General features: G+C 40.5%; 1 protein-coding gene across 2 annotated transcripts in view; it reads right to left on the minus strand.

Annotated features, from left to right (window-relative positions):
• Window positions 1-608: 608 nt before the first annotated feature.
• Window positions 609-20696, minus strand: part of LOC128643724 (transmembrane protein 45B-like) — a 62344-nt gene continuing 42256 nt past the window's right edge. For both annotated transcript variants that reach the window (XM_053696552.1, XM_053696551.1), the window contains exons 3-6: window positions 17374-17580; window positions 17047-17231; window positions 13389-13534; window positions 609-1269 (exon numbers count right to left, since the gene is read on the minus strand). In XM_053696552.1, coding sequence (XP_053552527.1) covers window positions 1158-1269; window positions 13389-13534; window positions 17047-17231; window positions 17374-17580 — 650 coding nt within the window. In that variant the 3' untranslated portion in view covers window positions 609-1157. The remainder of the gene's footprint in view (window positions 1270-13388; window positions 13535-17046; window positions 17232-17373; window positions 17581-20696) is intronic.

Here is a 20696-nt window from a genome sequence, read left to right on the forward strand (position 1 = left end):
CAAACTGCCCCTTTATTTCAGTTCTTTTGACAGACTTGCAGTTTAGCCAATCAGTGCCTGCTCCCAGATAACTTCACGTGCACAAGCACAGTGTTATCTATATGAAATACATGAACTAACACCCTCTAGTGGTGAAAAACTGTTAAAATGCATTCTGAAAAGAGGTGGCCTTCAAGGTCTAAGAAATTAGTATATGAACCTCCTAGGTTAAGTTTTCAACTAAGAATACCAAAAGAACAAAGCAAAATTGGTGATAAAAGTAAATTGGAAAATTGTTTAAAATTACATGCTCTATCTGAATCATAAAAGTTTATTTTGGCCTAGACTGTCCCTTTAAGAAATATTTGTTGTATCACAGACGGCTGAAGACCAGTGAGTGCTTAATACCTGAACTTATATATACATTTCACAGCACCCTGGCTGTTGTGGCATGACGATGAGAGTGCATACACTTAACACTGATTAATATATATATATATATATATATATATATATATATATATATATATATATATATATATATATATATATATATATATATACACACACACAGGTATATACACATACACGTATGTCTGGATTTCAATTAGTAAATATTACACAAACAATGGATTTCAGTGCAATTTATATTCATTTAAACTTAACAAAAACATTCGTTAAAGAGATCCTTAATTGGTCAAATTGTTGGAAGGGCGTGCAGCATGAAAGCCCAACAGCCAGACCCAGATTTGAACTCTAAACCTCTTGTTTTCAAAGTTCCTTAGCTATCCACTAGGCCACAATGGCACTTCTTGATCAAATTGTTAATTTCTAAAACTGATCACTGATGGAAAAAAAAAAAAAAAAAGTTTCTTTACAAAGTTTTGAAATACAGAAATACTCTTCTTTTCCAAATAAATACAAAATGAGTGAAGTTTGAAATTCCAAAGTCGCTTCATCAACAGTAATTAAACACAGTGGGGTTTTACTGTAGCGGTAAAACTGTCTCACTTCCTTATTGTTCCATGGTGAGCGTATCCACCCCCCCAATAGCAGACAAAGTTCCCATAATACAAATACATGTCCTGTACATCCAATAATTATTTTCAGTGCATGGATAATGGTTTTCTGTTTATTCTTTCATTCTCCCAGCCAGAGTCCTGATACTGACGTACACGTTATTCCTCCTCAGAAGCTTCTAGTAGAGCGGCCTGTGCTTCACACTTACTGTTCAGTTTACGGATGCTGATATTCACGCCACCGGACAATTTCTTGTGCCTTGTTACACAACTGTAAGAGAGAGAATATATCAGTGACCTCACGTATACAAAGTACATTGCTGCACTGGATTTTTCTTGAACAAAACTGCTGTGTGCATCTCTAAAACGAACACTGCCATCAATTATTAATATTAATGTAAGCTTTATTTATAAAGTGACAGACAGCAAGGTAAGCAGCTGATAGGTTACATTGTGTGACATAAGAACACTACAGTTAAAGGGACAGTGTACACCAATTTTAGTATAACTGCATGTAATACACTACTATAAGACCTAAAAGGGAACCAAAACATACACTAAAACTAGTGAGCGTCAGCAAGGAGTGGGATAGGCCAACCATGCAGGAGCCCTCTGTGCCAACCATGCAGGTGCGCCAACCATGCAGGTGCCCTCTGTGCCAACCATGCAGGTGCCCTCTGTGCCAACCATGCAGGAGCCCTCTGTGCCAACCATGCCCTCTGTGCCAACCATGCAGGTGCCCTCTGTGCCAACCATGCAGGTGCCCTCTGTGCCAACCATGCCCTCTGTGCCAACCATGCAGGTGCCCTCTGTGCCAACCATGCAGGAGCCCTCTGTGCCTCACAGTGCTTCTTCCCCGTCCGTGTGGCTGTCATAGACCTTAGTGCACAGATAATACTATGTAGAACCAGTTAACAAAAACAAGTTAAAGGGACTTAAAACCCAAGTTTTTCTTTCTTTAATGATTCAGATAGAGAATACAATTAAAAAAAACGTTTAAACTTTACTTCTATTATCAAATTTGCATCGTTCTCATGTTATTCTTTGTTGAAGAGATATCTAGATAGGAAGCGTACAAACGTTTGGAGCACTACATGACAGGAAATAAAGCTGCTATTTGGTGCTCTTGCTAATGTATAACGGGGCAAAACTGCTGCCATATAGTGCTCTTGCTAATGTATAACGGGGCAAAACTGCTGCCATATAGTGCTCTTGCTAATGTATAACGGGGCAAAACTGCTGCCATATAGTGCTCTTGCTAATGTATAACGGGGCAAAACTGCTGCCATATAGTGCTCTTGCTAATGTATAACGGGGCAAAACTGCTGCCATATAGTGCTCTTGCTAATGTATAACGGGGCAAAACTGCTGCCATATAGTGCTCTTGCTAATGTATAACGGGGCAAAACTGCTGCCATATAGTGCTCTTGCTAATGTATAATGGGGCAAAACTGCTGCCATATAGTGCTCTTGCTAATGTATAACGGGGCAAAACTGCTGCCATATAGTGCTCTTGCTAATGTATAACGGGGCAAAACTGCTACCATATAGTGCTCTTGCTAATGTATAACGGGGCAAAACTGCTGCCATAAAGTGCTGCATACACACGCACGCTCCTGAGGTTACCTCCCTGCATTTCAGCAAAGAACAAAGGATAACAAGAAAAAAGAAGTACATTAAACATTGTATGTTCCATCTGAATCATGAAGGAAAAATGCTGTGTTTTATTTGTTTAAATGGTCTAACTATAGGGCACGGAGTAGCTTGCAGTAGGTTGCTTCATGCCCAGAACACAGAAATCTAATGTGTAACCGGTGTAATTAAGCTCCGAAGTACATAGGTTTCAGAGAAAAACAAAACATTATACATATACTTTTGTATTCAATTCAACATTGTTTAACTCATGTCTCTCTATCCTTTGTTTACTTAGCGTGTAATTGCAGGGTCACTGTCAGTCTGAGGGGCATAGGGGATGGGGGGTACATATAAATTGATGGCGTTAATATATTAAGTTGGTTTGTTGTTTTTCCAGGTGTTTAGCATCAGCTCGCGTGTTTCAGCTGTGCCAGTTTTAATGTAGTGGTACCTTTCTAGCTGAAGGAGCAGGTCTACCTGTGTGATCCAGTCCCTCAAAGAGGTTACTGTGGGAGATTTCCAGTGTCTAGGCATCAGGATTTTTGCGCTACTAATCATTGTGAGCAACAGCTTGCATTTGTCTTTACTTTTTTATTTGGGGAGGTTGGTAAACAGCAAAATCTTGGAGTCTCTGGGTACTATGGTTTCCAGTGATCTGGACATGTAGGTTATTATGTCTGACCAAAATTTTTGGAGTTTGGTCAATCCCACCAAATGTGTTGTATTGTACCCTCTTCCGAGCAGCCCCTCTAGCATTTTCCCGTTGTGGTTGTAGGATATATTACTTTTAACCTAGCTGGGGTTAGGTACCATCTCATTAAAAATGTATAATTTGTTTCTTGAACTTGTGCTGAGATGGAGGCCATTTTGGTGTTAATTAATATTTTACTCTATGTCTTTAGACTTAGTTCTGTGTCCAGCTCTTTCCCCCATGTTTTAGTATATTTAGGAAGGTGGTTTCTATACGGTACTAGAAGGATTTTGTTTAGGATGGATATTAAGTGATTTGGAGTATGCTTCAACACGCATAACTTCTCAAAGTTTGTTGTCGATCTGAGTAATTACATTTTGATATCTTTGGGAGGTGATAAAGTGATGTATGTGTGCGTATGATAGCCAGTTCAGTGATGTATCAGTATCTGAGGCAGTGATTTCTATAAAACGTTTTAATTTATTTTGATGGGTCAATTGATTAAACATGTTGACCTGTGTATGTGTATGCTTTTGGTATGTTTAATGGTAAGGCCAGGGGTATTTTGGTATGGTGTTAATGGTGATGTTGGAGTGGATATGTGGGAGGAGGTATATGTTATTTTCTCCCAAACAGCAAAGAACTCTTTCAGTAATGGGTAAGCATCTAATATGATCGGTCTGTCTTTCTTTGGTATCCAAGCCAGGGAGCCTTGGTTGTCGGTGTGCAGTATGGATCTATCTATTTGTATCCAATGCTTTTTTGGGTCATTTGTGCACCAATCTACTAGTCTTTGTGTCATTATTGCCTGTCTGTATAGGGATAAGTTGGGAATGCCCAGTCCGTCTCTTTCTTTGGGTAAGTATAGTGTTTGTTTGTGAGTCCTTGGTTTTATCCCATTCCAAATGAATATCTGTGTCTATGAAGTTTTGCAATTTCATGATGTAATTGTGTGGTTGTGGTATTGGGAGGGTCTGTAGAATGTAGAGGATGCGAGGGAGTACATTCATTTTTACCACGCCAATTCTGCCTAGCCACGAGAGTTTCTTGTTTTTCCAGTTTGAGAGATCGCTTATTAGCGTTCTCTCTAAGTGTTTGTAGTTGGTGTGATACAGAGTGTCTGGGTCTGCTGAGAGGTAAACCCCTAAGCATTAAACACTGTGTTGTAGATATACTATTTCAGTGGGTGATTGATTTTGTTTAGTGATGAGTAGGTATCCGGCTGTGAAAATTTCCCTATGCTTATTGGTGGGGGTACTGTGTGTTTTGCTTTAGTGAACACTTTATTAATTGTGTTTCTGGGACGGTGTATCCTAGTGCCATATCGTGATTTTCTGTTGTATTTATGTTATCTAGTGCATTTATGTGGGGTTTTATGTCATCATTTCTATTATTTGTGTGTTAAGCAACAATTTATGAAACATAATTAAACATTCAAAAATTTTCAAGGAACAATTATTGCATATTTTCAATGTTACCCCACTGGTAGGTTGGTTGTTCTTTGTGTGGTCTTTGAGGGCAAAGTTCACCTTGTGCAGGGTGATTATTTATTGTGAACCTTCAGGGGTTTGCATGACATTTTACATGTTTCGACATTACCCAGCCAAATGGCCGGATTATCTTTATGTAGGCTTTGTGGGCAGAGTTCTACTTGTGCAGGGAGACTGTTCTCAAGTTGCTGTGGACGATCAGTGTTTTGTGAGGAAGGTTGACCATTGCTAGTGTTTTCAAGTTCTCTGCGATCATCTCTCTTTGTGTGGTCTTCTGATTGTAATCTGTTATCCGATGGTGGATAGTTCCTGGGTGGTGGTATGTGGACTTGTAGTGTTTCACAGAAATCATTTAAATCTTCCATCCTTCTGAATATTGCCGACTTGTCACCCTTTGTGGCTATTATACTGACTGGGAATCCCTATCTGTATGGGATCTTCTGCGCTCTTATAACTGAAGTTATAAATTGTAGCTCCCTGCGCTTTTGAAGTGTGATAGGGACTGAGGTTCCAGTATTTCTTCTTTATCTCGATAGTTTAGGAATTTTACTATCACGTCACGTGGCGGTGCTTTTGCTGGAGGTTTCGCCCTAAGGGCTCTGTGTGCTCTTTCCATGATCACCTCTGATAATGTGTTTGTGCCTTTTATTGTTCTGTAGAGGTCTTGGCGGTATCCTTGCAGAGCCGCAGGTGTAATGGTGTCCTGAACACCTCTGAATTGCAGGTTGTTCCTGTGGCCCCTGTTGTCCAGGTCTTCCACTTTATCCAGTAAATTTTGGATGATTTCTTCCTGGCTGCGACAGATGCTGTATATCTTGTGTTGCAATGCTATGACTTTACTCCAAAGTGGTGACTCTAATCTACTTGCTTCATGTCTCTTTATTTTCTGAAACATGTTGCGCATATATCTGCCATTGCCACTTTTATGTCCTCTTTAATGGCTAATGTCTGTAGATCGTCCCTTGTTATCGCTGCAGAGTGAGTCTGGTTCTCTGAGGTGTGGGTTTGTACTTCTGCTATCATATGTGTTGGCACCTTAGCTGGTTTTTAAATATTGATTGATCATTTTGTTTTTAGAGGGGGTGTCAGTTTTTGTGACTTCTTTGCTGGCATTACTCTGTGATCTAAAGATCTAAGGTTTTTCTGGTATGTTTACTTCCCCTTGCCTGTTGCAGCCCAGTTTGCTCAGGTGTTGTAGGTTTAAGTTGCTGCTAAATGCTTGTGTTGGGTATTGCCTCTAAGATGGCGGTGCGGTGAGTGTAAGGGATATTTGCAGTTTGGTTTATGCTGTGTTTGGTTTGCGCAGTCTCCTATAGCAAAGGCCTAGCAGGGCACTTTTATGGCAAGTTTCTTTAGGTGCTGCTAAAGTTTTATACTGGTTTAATGGCCCAGTGTACTTTCAGCTTCCTTAAACACTGTTAAAGTGAAGATCGATACCCTCTTTTAATTATGTCCAATCCCAGTATGTTAATTTTATAATGACTGTGTGGGGCTGTTCACCTTGGTGCTCCCTATACTTACATCCAGCAGGGATTGTTCCTCTTAGCCTTGAAGCCGGGCTAAACATTTACTCCCTTTTGCTGTATGTGCTGCAGAGGGCTGCGTGTTGCGGCCCTCTGCAGTCCCGGTACCTTTTGTATTCCTGAGTCTATTTTCAGTGTGGAGTTACCTCCACTCATTTCTTTGCTGAGGCCCGGTGAGTGATGGAGCGTTCCTACTGCATTTACATCTATTTTCACATGTGCAGCTGATTAGGAGATACCGGATCGGGGGGGTTAGGGCCTGGGAGCTGTTTTAGCAAGCGGCCATCTCCTGCGTGACCAAGCCTCGCCTCCAGCAACTAATTTTTTATGCAAAAATATTCTCTTTTACATGTGCCATAATTTTTAGGAAGTTTTAAATCTATTTAATATAAACTTGCATTTACTGCTAGTTTAAATTAAATGTAAAATATTAAATATTGTCCCTTTATTTACTATAGTAAGATCTGCAAAGGCTTTATACATCCAGAAAACGTGTTTGCCAAGTAGTTATTTACAATAAATTAGTTTATAAATCACAGAAGCTGTAGTGTCCTAAGCTGTAAGTGTCTGCAGAGATGTGGAGTTATTGAGCACTTCAGGTAACCGACCGATATTTATGTGGTAACAGGAATTATCTTTATTTAAGATGTCAGGTAAAATCAGTGTTATTTCTAGCTGTGACAGATGGCACTTCAGTCTCATTACAGTCAGTAACTGTTTGTATTAGCTAAACATATAATACCATTAGCCGATTCCTCTTATTTCTATTTGCAGACAAACACTTTAGTTTATTTCCTCAGAGCAGCTGTATTTATTTCTTCCCTCGCGCACATTCTCAGCAGAGCAAACCATTAGGCTGAGCGGTTTCACCTCACAGACTAAGCTCTGATTACAGCCTCTTTCCTGCCCTAAAGTGCCATAATCAAATATCTCTCATAGCACCTGTGTCTGACTCTGCTCACACTCAACCTCACTGTCACATATAGTAGTAATGCACGGTCTGCTCACTCTCACAGTCACATATAGTAAGGCACTGTCTGCTCACACTCGCAGTCACTGTCACATATAGTAAGGCACTGTCTGCTCACACTCGCTGTCATATATAGCAATGCACTGTCTGCTCACACTCGCTGTCATATATAGTAATGCACTGTCTGTGTGCTCACACTCACTGTCACATATAGTAATGCACGGTCTACTCACACTCACAGTCACATATAGTAATGCACTGTCTGCTCACTCTCACAGTCACATATAGTAATGCACGGTCTGCTCACTCTCACAGTCACATATAGTAATGCACGGTCTGCTCCCACTCACAGTCACATATAGTAATGCACTGTCTGCTCACTCTCACAGTCACATATAGTAATGCACGGTCTGCTCACTCTCACAGTCACATATAGTAATGCACGGTCTGCTCCCACTCACATATAGTAAGGCATTGTCTGCTCACACTCACTGTCACATATAGTAATGCACTGTCTGCTCACACTCGCTGTCACATATAGTAATGCACTGTCTGCTCACACTCACTGTCACATGTTATATAGTAATGCACTGTCTGCTCACACTCACTGTCACATGTTATATAGTAATGCACTGTCTGCTCACACTCACTGTCACATGTTATATAGTAATGTACTGTCTGCTCACACTCTCTGTCACATGTTATATAGTAATGTACTGTCTGCTCACACTCACTGTCACATGTTATATAGTAATGCACTGTCACATATGTTATATAGTAATGCACTGTCTGCTCACACTCACTGTCACATGTTATATAGTAATGCACTGTCTGCTCACACTCACTGTCACATGTTATATAGTAATGCACTGTCTGCTCACACTCACTGTCACATGTTATATAGTAATGCACTGCCTGCTCACACTCACTGTCACATGTCATATAGTAATGCACTGTCTGCTCACACTCACTGTCACATGTCATATAGTAATGCACTGCCTGCTCACACTCACTGTCACATATGTTATATAGTAATGCACTGTCTGCTCACACTCACTGTCACGTTATATAGTAATGCACTGTCTGCTCACACTCACTGTCACATGTTATATAGTAATGCACTGCCTGCTCACACTCACTGTCATATGTTATATAGTAATGCACTGTCTGCTCACACTCACTGTCACATGTCATATAGTAATGCACTGTCTGCTCACACTCACTGTCACATATGTTATATAGTAATGCACTGTCTGCTCACACTCACTGTCACATGTTATATAGTAATGCACTGTCTGCTCACACTCACTGTCACATGTTATATAGTAATGCACTGTCTGCTCACACTCACTGTCACATATGTTATATAGTAATACACTGTCTGCGCACACTCACTGTCACATATGTTATATAATAATGCACTGTCTGCTCACACTCACTGTCACATATGTTATATAGTAATACACTGTCTGCTCACACTCACTGTCACATATGTTATATAGTAATACACTGTCTGCTCACACTCACTGTCACATATGTTATATAGTAATACACTGTCTGCTCACACTCACTGTCACATATGTTATATAGTAATACACTGCCTGCTCACACTCACTGTCACATATGTTATATAGTAATGCACTGTCTGCTCACACTCACTGTCACGTTATATAGTAATGCACTGTCTGCTCACACTCACTGTCACATATGTTATATAGTAATGCACTGTCTGCTCACACTCACTGTCACATGTTATATAGTAATGCACTGTCTGCTCACACTCACTGTCACATGTTATATAGTAATGTACTGTCTGCTCACACTCACTGTCACATGTCATATAGTAATGCACTGTCTGCTCACACTCACTGTCACATATGTTATATAGTAATGCACTGTCTGCTCACACTCACTGTCACATGTTATATAGTAATGCACTGTCTGCTCACACTCACTGTCACATGTTATATAGTAATGCACTGTCTGCTCACACTCACTGTCACATATGTTATATAGTAATGCACTGCCTGCTCACACTCACTGTCACATATGTTATATAGTAATGCACTGTCTGCTCACACTCACTGTCACGTTATATAGTAATGCACTGTCTGCTCACACTCACTGTCACATATGTTATATAGTAATGCACTGTCTGCTCACACTCACTGTCACGTTATATATTAATGCAATGTCTGCTCACACTCACTGTCACATGTTATATAGTAATGCACTGCCTGCTCACACTCACTGTCATATGTTATATAGTAATGTACTGTCTGCTCACACTCACTGTCACATGTTATATAGTAATGCACTGTCTGCTCACACTCACTGTCACATATGTTATATAGTAATGCACTGTCTGCTCACACTCACTGTCACATGTTATATAGTAATGCACTGTCTGCTCACACTCACTGTCACATGTTATATAGTAATGCACTGTCTGCTCACACTCACTGTCACATATGTTATATAGTAATGCACTGTCTGCTCACACTCACTGTCACATATGTTATATAGTAATGCACTGTCTGCTCACACTCACTGTCACGTTATATAGTAATGCACTGTCTGCTCACACTCACTGTCACATGTTATATAGTAATGCACTGTCTGCTCACACTCACTGTCACATATGTTATATAGTAATGCACTGTCTGCTCACACTCACTGTCACATATGTTATATAGTAATGCACTGTCTGCTCACACTCACTGTCACATGTTATATAGTAATGCACTGTCTGCTCACACTCACTGTCACATGTTATATAGTAATGCACTGTCTGCTCACACTCACTGTCACATATGTTATATAGTAATGCACTGTCTGCTCACACATGTTATATAGTAATGCACTGTCTGCTCACACTCACTGTCACATGTTATATAGTAATGCACTGTCTGCTCACACTCACTGTCACATATGTTATATAGTAATGCACTGTCTGTTCACACATGTTATATAGTAATGCACTGTCTGCTCACACTCACTGTCACATGTTATAAAAAGACATCACAGAAACATTCTGAGCTGAGCGGTTTCACCTCACAGACTAAGCTCTGATTACAGCCTCTTTCCTGCCCTAAAGTGCCATAATCTCATATCTCTCATAGCACCTGTGTCTGACTCTGCTCACACTCAACCTCACTGTCACATATAGTAGTAATGCACGGTCTGCTCACTCTCACAGTCACATATAGTAAGGCACTGTCTGCTCACACTCGCAGTCACTGTCACATATAGTAAGGCACTGTCTGCTCACACTCGCTGTCATATATAGTAATGCACTGTCTGCTCACACTCGCTGTCATATATAGTAATGCACTGTCTGCGTGCTCACACTCACTGTCACATATAGTAATGCACGGTCTACTCACACTCACAGTCACATATAGTAATGCACTGTCTGCTCACTCTCACAGTCACATATAGTAATGCACTGTCTGCTCACTCTCACAGTCACATATAGTAATGCACTGTCTGCTCACACTCGCTGTCATATATAGTAATGCACTGTCTGCGTGCTCACACTCACTGTCACATATAGTAATGCACGATCTGCTCACACTCACATATAGTAATGCACGGTCTACTCACACTCACAGTCACATATAGTAATGCACTGTCTGCTCACTCTCACAGTCACATATAGTAATGCACGGTCTGCTCACTCTCACAGTCACATATAGTAATGCACGGTCTGCTCCCACTCACAGTCACATATAGTAATGTACTGTCTGCTCACTCTCACAGTCACATATAGTAATGCACGGTCTGCTCACTCTCACAGTCACATATAGTAATGCACTGTCTGCTCCCACTCACAGTCACATATAGTAATGCACTGTCTGCTCACTCTCACAGTCACATATAGTAATGCACGGTCTGCTCCCACTCACAGTCACATATAGTAATGCACTGTCTGCTCACTCTCACAGTCACATATAGTAATGCACGGTCTGCTCACTCTCACAGTCACATATAGTAATGCACGGTCTGCTCCCACTCACAGTCACATATAGTAATGCACTGTCTGCTCACTCTCACAGTCACATATAGTAATGCACTGTCTGCTCACACTCACAGTCACATATAGTAATGCACGGTCTGCTCCCACTCACAGTCACATATAGTAATGCACTGTCTGCTCACTCTCACAGTCACATATAGTAATGCACGGTCTGCTCACTCTCACAGTCACATATAGTAATGCACGGTCTGCTCCCACTCACAGTCACATATAGTAAGGCATTGTCTGCTCACACTCACTGTCACATATAGTAATGCACTGTCTGCTCACACTCACTGTCATATGTTATAAAGTAATGCACTGTCTGCTCACACTCATTGTCGCATGTTAAATAGTAATGCACTGTCTGCTCACACTCACTGTCACGTTACATAGTAATGCACTGTCTGCTCACACCCACTGTCACATATAGTAATGCACTGTCTGCTCACACTCACTGTGTATCATATGTTATAAAGTAATGCACTGTCTGCTCACACTCACTGTCATATGTTATATAGTAATGCACTGCCTGCTCACACTCACTGTCATATGTTATAAAGTAATGCACTGTCTGCTCACACTCACTGTCACATGTTATATAGTAATGCACTGTCTGCTCACACTCACTGTCACATATGTTATATAGTAATGCACTGTCTGCTCACACTCACTGTCACATGTTATATAGTAATGCACTGTCTGCTCACACTCACTGTCACATGTTATATAGTAATGCACTGTCTGCTCACACTCACTGTCACATGTTATATAGTAATGCACTGTCTGCTCACACTCACTGTCACGTTATATATTAATGCACTGTCTGCTCACACTCACTGTCACATGTTATATAGTAATGCACTGCCTGCTCACACTCACTGTCATATGTTATATAGTAATGTACTGTCTGCTCACACTCACTGTCACATGTTATATAGTAATGCACTGTCTGCTCACACTCACTGTCACATGTTATATAGTAATGCACTGTCTGCTCACACTCACTGTCACATGTTATATAGTAATGCACTGTCTGCTCACACTCACTGTCACATGTTATATAGTAATGCACTGTCTGCTCACACTCACTGTCACATATGTTATATAGTAATGCACTGTCTGCTCACACTCACTGTCACATGTTATATAGTAATGCACTGTCTGCTCACACTCACTGTCACATGTTATATAGTAATGCACTGTCTGCTCACACTCACTGTCACATATGTTATATAGTAATGCACTGTCTGCTCACACTCACTGTCACATATGTTATATAGTAATGCACTGTCTGCTCACACTCACTGTCACATGTTATATAGTAATGCACTGTCTGCTCACACTCACTGTCACATGTTATATAGTAATGCACTGTCTGCTCACACTCACTGTCACATATGTTATATAGTAATGCACTGTCTGCTCACACTCACTGTCACATATGTTATATAGTAATGCACTGTCTGCTCACACTCACTGTCACATGTTATATAGTAATGTACTGTCTGCTCACACTCACTGTCACATATGTTATATAGTAATGCACTGTCTGCTCACACTCACTGTCACATATGTTATATAGTAATGCACTGTCTGCTCACACATGTTATATAGTAATGCACTGTCTGCTCACACTCACTGTCACATATGTTATATAATAATGCACTGTCTGCTCACACTCACTGTCACATATGTTATATAGTAATGCACTGTCTGCTCACACTCACTGTCACATGTTATATAGTAATGCACTGTCTGCTCACACTCACTGTCACATATGTTATATAGTAATGCACTGTCTGCTCACACTCACTGTCACATATGTTATATAGTAATGCACTGTCTGCTCACACTCACTGTCACATATGTTATATAGTAATGCACTGTCTGCTCACACTCACTGTCACATGTTATATAGTAATGCACTGTCTGCTCACACTCACTGTCACATGTTATAAAAAGACATCACAGAAACATTTTGGGATAAGGTATATGATAGTTATTTGTTATCATCCCTTTACCAACCTGGTAACAGACATATTTTTTAAAAACGCACTTACCAATACACCAAGGTATAATTGATGCCCATAATAAACAATGCTACCGCGAAGTGCCAGCAGAAGCACATTGTGATAAACATAATGTTTTCGTGTTCAGTCTGATTCCATTCGGGGCCTCCCCAAGGTGGAAACAGCACAAAACCGATCTAAAAAAACAAAACAAAAAAAAAGAGCATAAATGATTACATTGGGCATTTTACAGGTAGTGCACCTTGTTATTTCATGTACTTTGCAGTCGGGCAGTTATGTAAGTACAACACCCTTAGCATTCTAGTAATGTATGTGGTGCATAGATTTTCCTGCTTCCCCGGTTAGGCCGGCTTTCAGAAACATCCTGGAGAGAGAGAGAGGGAGAGGCAGTATACAGGAGATGTACGGAGGAGGGCAGTGGTAACCAGGAAAGATAAATGGTGAAGAAATAAAAAAATAAAAAAAGTAAACTGAGCAAGGGAATAATAAATACTCAGGAAAACAAATGAAATATAAATAGGGGAAGTGAGAATAAAAGAGGAAATATGGGGCTTTCACTAAATACAAATACTAAATGTGATGAATATAAATTAATTAAAATATGATTATGCACTGTAAGTAAAAGGTGCCAAATCCCCTTAATATTACACCTTTTAACCCCCTTTTGGTACCCTTATATTTACTTTTTCAGTTGCCCTTTGACGACAGCCAATCACAGGCCATATCACCTGCACACTTTATTGGCTGTTATATGAGATATGTAACAGTCTGAAGCAGTGGCACCAGGAGGGCACTCTGTTAGTGACAACACGTAAAAAAAAGGCTTGAGACTTGGGCAGCTGAGGAGTGAAGCATAAGGTAACCTAATGTTTAATATTAAAGCCAATTTCAGCAGATTTACGGATATGATTATACTTTACTTAATTCATTTACTTGCATAGCTTTTAGTATTTGTAAGTCGCCATGGGGCCTGGTGCTCACAGCCTTTTGTTAAACCCATCCCCAGTACTACTCCTTGGCTTCTGCTTCTCAGTGTACAACTGACTGCCAGAATCCTCATAATTAGCTGACTCCCTGGCTCCTCCTTCCTCATAGTAAGCTGACTCCCTGGCTCCTCCTTCCTCATAGTTAGCCGACTCCCTGGCTCCTCCTTCCTCAGTTAGCTGACTACCTGGCTCCTCCTTCCTTATAGTTAGCCGACTATCTGGCTCCTCCTTCCTCATAGTTAGCCGACTATCTGGCTCCTCCTTCCTCATAGTTAGCCGACTATCTGGCTCCTCCTTCCTCATAGTTAGCTGACTCCCTGGATCTTCCTACATCATAGTTAGCTGACTCCGTGGCTCCTCCTTCCTCATAGTTAACTGACTCCCTGGCTCTCCTTCCTCATAGTTAGCCGACTCCCTGGCTCCTCCTTCCTCATAGTTAGCTGACTCCCTGCCTCCTCCTTCCTCATAGTTAGCTGACTCCGTGGCTCCTCCTTCCTCATAGTTAACTGACTCCCTGGCTCTCCTTCCTCATAGTTAGCTGACTCCCTGGCTCCTCCTTCCTCATAGTTAGCTGACTCCCTGGCTCCTCCTTCCTCATAGCTAGCTGACTCCCTGGCTCCTCCTTCCTCATGGTTAGCTGACTCCCTGGCTCCTCCTACCTCATAGTTAGCCGACTCCCTGGCTCCTCCTTAACCATGGGGGAACAAGTTTCCAATTTTCTTGTTATCCTTTGTTGAAAAGCAGGGATGTAAGCTCAGGAGTGTGCACTATATGGCAGCAGTTTTGCAACAATGTAATACATCAGCAAGAGCACTAGATGGCAACACTATTTCCTGTCATGTAGTGCTTCAGACATGTGCACGCTACCTATCTAGATATTTTTATTATTATTATTCTTTATTTATAAAGTGCCAACAGATTCCGCAGCTCTGATATCTCATCAACAAAGAATAACATGAGAACAAAACAAATTAGAAAATAGAAGTAAATTGGAAACATTTTTTTTTAAACTGTATTCTCTATAAATCATGAAAGAAAAAAGTCTTGTTTTGTTTTCTTTTCCTTTTAACACAAACACACTGTATTATCGCCGGGACTACAATATCGAATCCTATTAACCCATTGGATTCCATGTTGGTGCCAGTCATCTGTTTCAAGATGGTTATAATTATTATTAATTTTGTAGAGTGGCAACAGATTCCGCAGCGCTATAAACATAGGCGGTATACAAGGTAACATTTATAGGGATCAAAAGGGTAGAGGGCACTGCCAAGAGTTGCACTGTTGTAGTCGGCTCTTATAGAGGGGATCTACAAACAGCTGGGCTCATAGGCTTACATGCTAAGGGGGTTCAAGGGGATACCAAAGGAGGAGAGGAACTGGGGTTAGTAATGGTAAGTTTAGGTTGTATGCATCCCTGAACAGTCTTTAGGAAGCGCTTGAAACTTTCAACTAGGGGAAAGTCTTGTGGAGCGAGGCAGAGCATTCTACAAGATGGGAGCCAGTCTGGAGAATCCTGTAGATGGGAATGTGTGAAGGTAACAAGGGTGGAGGAGGGGAGGAGGATGTGAGCAAAGCAAAGGGGATGGGAAGGAGAGTATCTGGAGACAAGGTCTGAGATATAGGGGGGAGCAGTGCAGTTGAGGGCTTTGTATGTCAGAGTGAGAATTTTGTGTTTAATTCTGGAGAAAATAGAAAGCCAGTGAAGGGATTGGCAGAGGGGTGCAGCAGATGAAGAGCGACGTGTAAGGAAGATGAGCCTGGCAGAAGCATTTTCATTATGGATTGTAAAGCAGCTAGACGGCAGCTAAGGAGACAACAGAGGATGGAGTTGCAGTACTCAAGGCAGAAAGGATTAGGGAGTGGATTAAATCACTAATATTGTAGATGCAAAATGTTATGACCCTCAATATCCCTTTATTCTAGACCAGAGCTTTCCAAACTTTTAATGTTGGCGACACACTTTTTAGACCTACATCATTTTGCGACACAGTAATTCAGTTGTACTAGCAAACAGGAGGTTAAACTAACTTGTTTTAGGAGATACAGAAACATACATAAATTAGATAAAGACACTAGGATTTTATCATCAAGCTTCCACTTCCTATCCATATATCAAGAGCAGGAGCAGCAATGCACTACTGGGAGCTAGCTGCAAAAAACCCAACACTTTGAATTCTGACTTCAGCTCAGAGTTTAAGCTGCCACCCTCAAAGCTCTCCGAGTTGCACTGACTACTGCTCGTGCTCAGAGTTTAAGCTGCCACCCTCAAAGCTCTCCGAGTTGCACTGACTACTGCTCGTGCTGCAAACACGCTGCTATCCCACTCACTGACTACACGTGCAATCAGGAGCCAATGTGCCGCCAATGGGAATAGTTTCAGTTCCCACTGAGCTGCGCCAATAGGTTAAGATAATCTGTGACCCACTAGGTATGAATCACGAGTCAACCATGTGATATGCATATCAGGCAGGCGGAAAGTCGGAAACCAAAGACAATTTTAAAAAAATTAAATTTAAAAATATGTATAGACACACCTACACACTGCTGCTGACACACTAATGTGTCACAACACACAGTTTGGAAAGCACTGTTATAGACGAATCAGCCCACTAAACTCTTGCAGTTAACATTCTTATTCATACAGTAGTGATGGTTACCATGTGGCAAAGCGTTTATAATTCTAAAGTCTGTAAACATACTTGATAAAACCAAGTTCCTTGGAGTATGGCGAGACTGGAGCGGAACAATTCAAGAACAATGTGGTTTCTTATAAACACTTCGATCATAATACTAACTGCTCCCCCAAACACAGCAAACAGAAGCAAGGAGTGAATGTGCTGATCCAACGGAGGACGGTTATGGACATGGAAATAGAAAAGGAAACCTGCAGAGAAATAATACAAATATGAATATCTGAAATGATACACGGAGGACTGAGAGGTGCTTGTATTTCAGTAGGGAACCCAGGTACCAGAAAGGAGAATGAAAAAGACAGAAGCGCACAGTAACGATCAGTCAGATCTTACCTTCAATAAACACAGCTACTGCTAAGCTGAGTCGGTCCAGGCCCTGCGGCACTTTCAGGGGTAAATAAGTTAGGATATCCACCACCCCGGAGATGCCAAAAAATAAGTACATGGTTGAATGTTGCCAGTTCATTAGTTTCACCCAGGAGTCACCAGTAATAAGATGCATGTGAGGCCCATCGGGAACAAACTGCTCAGCAAGAATCCCTAAACAGTAGAGAAACATATAATAAATATCCTCTCTCATAAAATGAAGTCTGTTTGAAAAAGAAAAAAGTGTTAGTTTTTTATTTATTGTTTAAGCAAATTATAAAGAGATTTAGCTTCATTTACATGGTAGCTTTTTCCCAGGTCATCTGATGCACTGTCAATTTGACTTATTGGGCTAGATTTATCATAGGATCCAGCTGCAGGCTTGCATGAGAAACGCACAGCCGAACCCACAGCCACTTCTTGCATGAGAACCTACAGCCACTTCTCCACCTGCTATGTGGCGTATCTCAATTCTCCCCTGACTTTAGAACTGGGGATATTGAGAGCTTCTGCGTGCATGCAATTGGCTGCACTCAAGCTGGGGTGGTTTTGCACAGTAGGCGTAGTTTGCTATGTTAAATACGGTGACACCATGCCAGGCAGACAGGGGAAAAGATGTACACCCCTGTCTGCCTGACTCTGATAAATCTTGCCCATAGTGCAGCCAATCATATGAAAATGTTGTTATAAGTCAGAATACAACACAAAAAGATAGGGGTAAAAATTGTCAGAGGAATCTGTGTTTAATTCTCTCAGATGAAAATCTGGACCTTAGTTTTTTGGAGTCTATGCTACACTTTGACCAAAGTACTGAGAGAGTAACCAGCTCATCAACTGCAAACTACAGAGGCCCATGTGTGTATGTTTCTGAACTACGGTAGGAGCGGTAGTGGGTTGTGAATCCACAGAGGATAAACAGATAAGAGAGCAGTTGGGAAGTGACACCGCTGAGGAGTTTTAAAATGATGGTAAATGCTCCCCTTTATAAAATCAGATCCGGATGTTAGTGATATTTTAGATAGAGTTTAATTCATCAGTTGTAATTAAGATGCGTTATAAATTACTTTTTAATATAGATATGAAATTCAAAACACCCCACGCTCCGCCACCCACTTAAAAAAACAACAACTTCAAACTAACGGTTTCAATTGTTCTCCAATCAGCGCTCTCCCCATATGGCACTTTTGTTGTAGCTATAGCACTGATTGGGGAACAAACCGTTAGCTCACAGAAAAAAATACTTTTGAAATGGGCGGCGAAGCGCAGGGAATTTGAATTTTATATCTATATTAAAAAGTATGTTATAGCGCATCTTCATTGAAACTGATGAAATAAACTTTATTTAAAATATCACTAACGTTCCGGATATTATTTTAAAAAGGGGAGAGTTGACTATCACTTTATGACTCCTAAGCAGGAGGATATTGATAAAGAGACTGAAGTATTTCAGTGTAAGTAAGAATTTAACACCTTAGCTCCGGGAATCTGTCATATCGTTTAAAGAGCGCCATATTTCTTTTTGCAGCGTAAAGGCACAATCATCAGACTTTGGACTATCAAGTTGGTTGCAGGAATTCTTGTACATTCCTGTCACTTTCAAGCAATTTTGAGATGTGTTTGAGTTAACATGTTTTTAATGCATTTATTTATTGTTTGAAGTGTTTTAAAAAAGGGACAGTAAACCCAAGATTTTTCTTTAATGATTCAGAGAGAACGTGTGATTTTAAACAACTTTTCAATTTAATTCTATTATCTAATCTGCCTCCTTCTCTTAGTACTTAGTTGAAAAACATACCTAGGTAATCTCAGGAGCAGCAATGCATTACTGGGAGCTTGCTGTTGATTGGTGGCTGCACAAAAATGCCTCGTTTATTTGGCTCACCTGATCTGCGTGCTCAGCTAGCTGCAAGTAGTGCAATGTTGCTCATTCAAATAGGATAGCAAGAGAATGAAGCAAAGTTGATACCAGAAGTAAATTGAAAGTTGTTTAAAATGGTATGTTCTATTTGAAGGAAAAAATGTGTTTTTTATCCCATTTAGGGCTAGATTAAAAAAATGAGCACAAAATATTGCTTCTGCGAAAGCGATATTTGCGCTCAACTGAGTAATACCAGAGCACGGAAATGTGTGCTTGTATTACAAAATTAGGTGCAATCTCACTTTCACATTACACAGAAGCATTGCGCTCTGGAGAGCGTGCATCGATAGTCTCCGAGGTCTGACCTCTGGTTAATATTTTGAGCACTAATTACTACCGCAAGCACTTGTAATAGTTGGTTGCGTAAATGAGCAAATTTGCCCTTTTGCGGGCGCGTAATAAATTAGTGTTCCACTTGTAATCTAGCCCTAAGGTTTTTATATTAACCCCCTAAGGACCGGGCATTTCAGACAAAAACTTCCCCAAAAGACCAGAGCATTTTTGCCATCACTACATTTAAAGGGACAGTCAAATCCAAAAAAAACTTTCATGATTCAGATAGGGAATGTAATTTTAAACAACTTTCCAATTTACTTTTATCACCAATTTTGCTTTGTTCTCTTGGTATTCTTAGTTGAAAGCTAAACCTAGGAGGTTCATATGCTAATTTCTTAGACCTTGAAGGCCACCTCTAATCTAAATGCATTTTGATAGTTTTTCACCACTAGAGGGCATTAGTTCACATGTTTCATATAGATAACATTGAGCTCATGCACATGAATTTACCATGGAGACAGCTCTGATTGGCTAAAATGCAAGTCTGTCAAAAGAAATGAAACAAGGAGGTAGTCTGCTGAGGCTTAGACACAAGGTAATTACAGAAGTAAAACGTGTATAATTATAACTGTGAAGATTATGCAAAACTGGGGAATTGGTAATTAAGGGATTATCTATCTTTTAAAACAACAAAAATTCTGGTGTTGACTGTCCCTTTAAACAGAAATAGAGCCTTTTTTATATATTTACCTTTCAAAACTATATATATTTTTTTAGTAGACAACCCAAAGTATTCATCTAGGCCCATTTTGGTATATTTCCTGCCACCATTTCACCGCCAAATGCGGTCAAATAAATAAAAAAAAAAAACGTTCACTTTTTCAAAATTTTAGGTTTCTCACTGAAATTATTTACAAACAGCTTGTGCAATTATGACACAAATGGTTGTAAATGCTTCTCTGGGATACCCTTTGTTCAGAAATAGCAGATATATATAGCTTTGGCATTGCTTTTTGGTAATTAGAAGGCCGCTAAAAGCCTCTGCGCACCACACTTGTATTTTGCCCAGCAGTGAAGGGGTTAATTAGGCAGCTTG

The sequence above is a fragment of the Bombina bombina genome, unplaced genomic scaffold (genome assembly GCF_027579735.1).
Source record: "Bombina bombina isolate aBomBom1 unplaced genomic scaffold, aBomBom1.pri scaffold_546, whole genome shotgun sequence".
Lineage (NCBI taxonomy): Eukaryota > Metazoa > Chordata > Amphibia > Anura > Bombinatoridae > Bombina > Bombina bombina.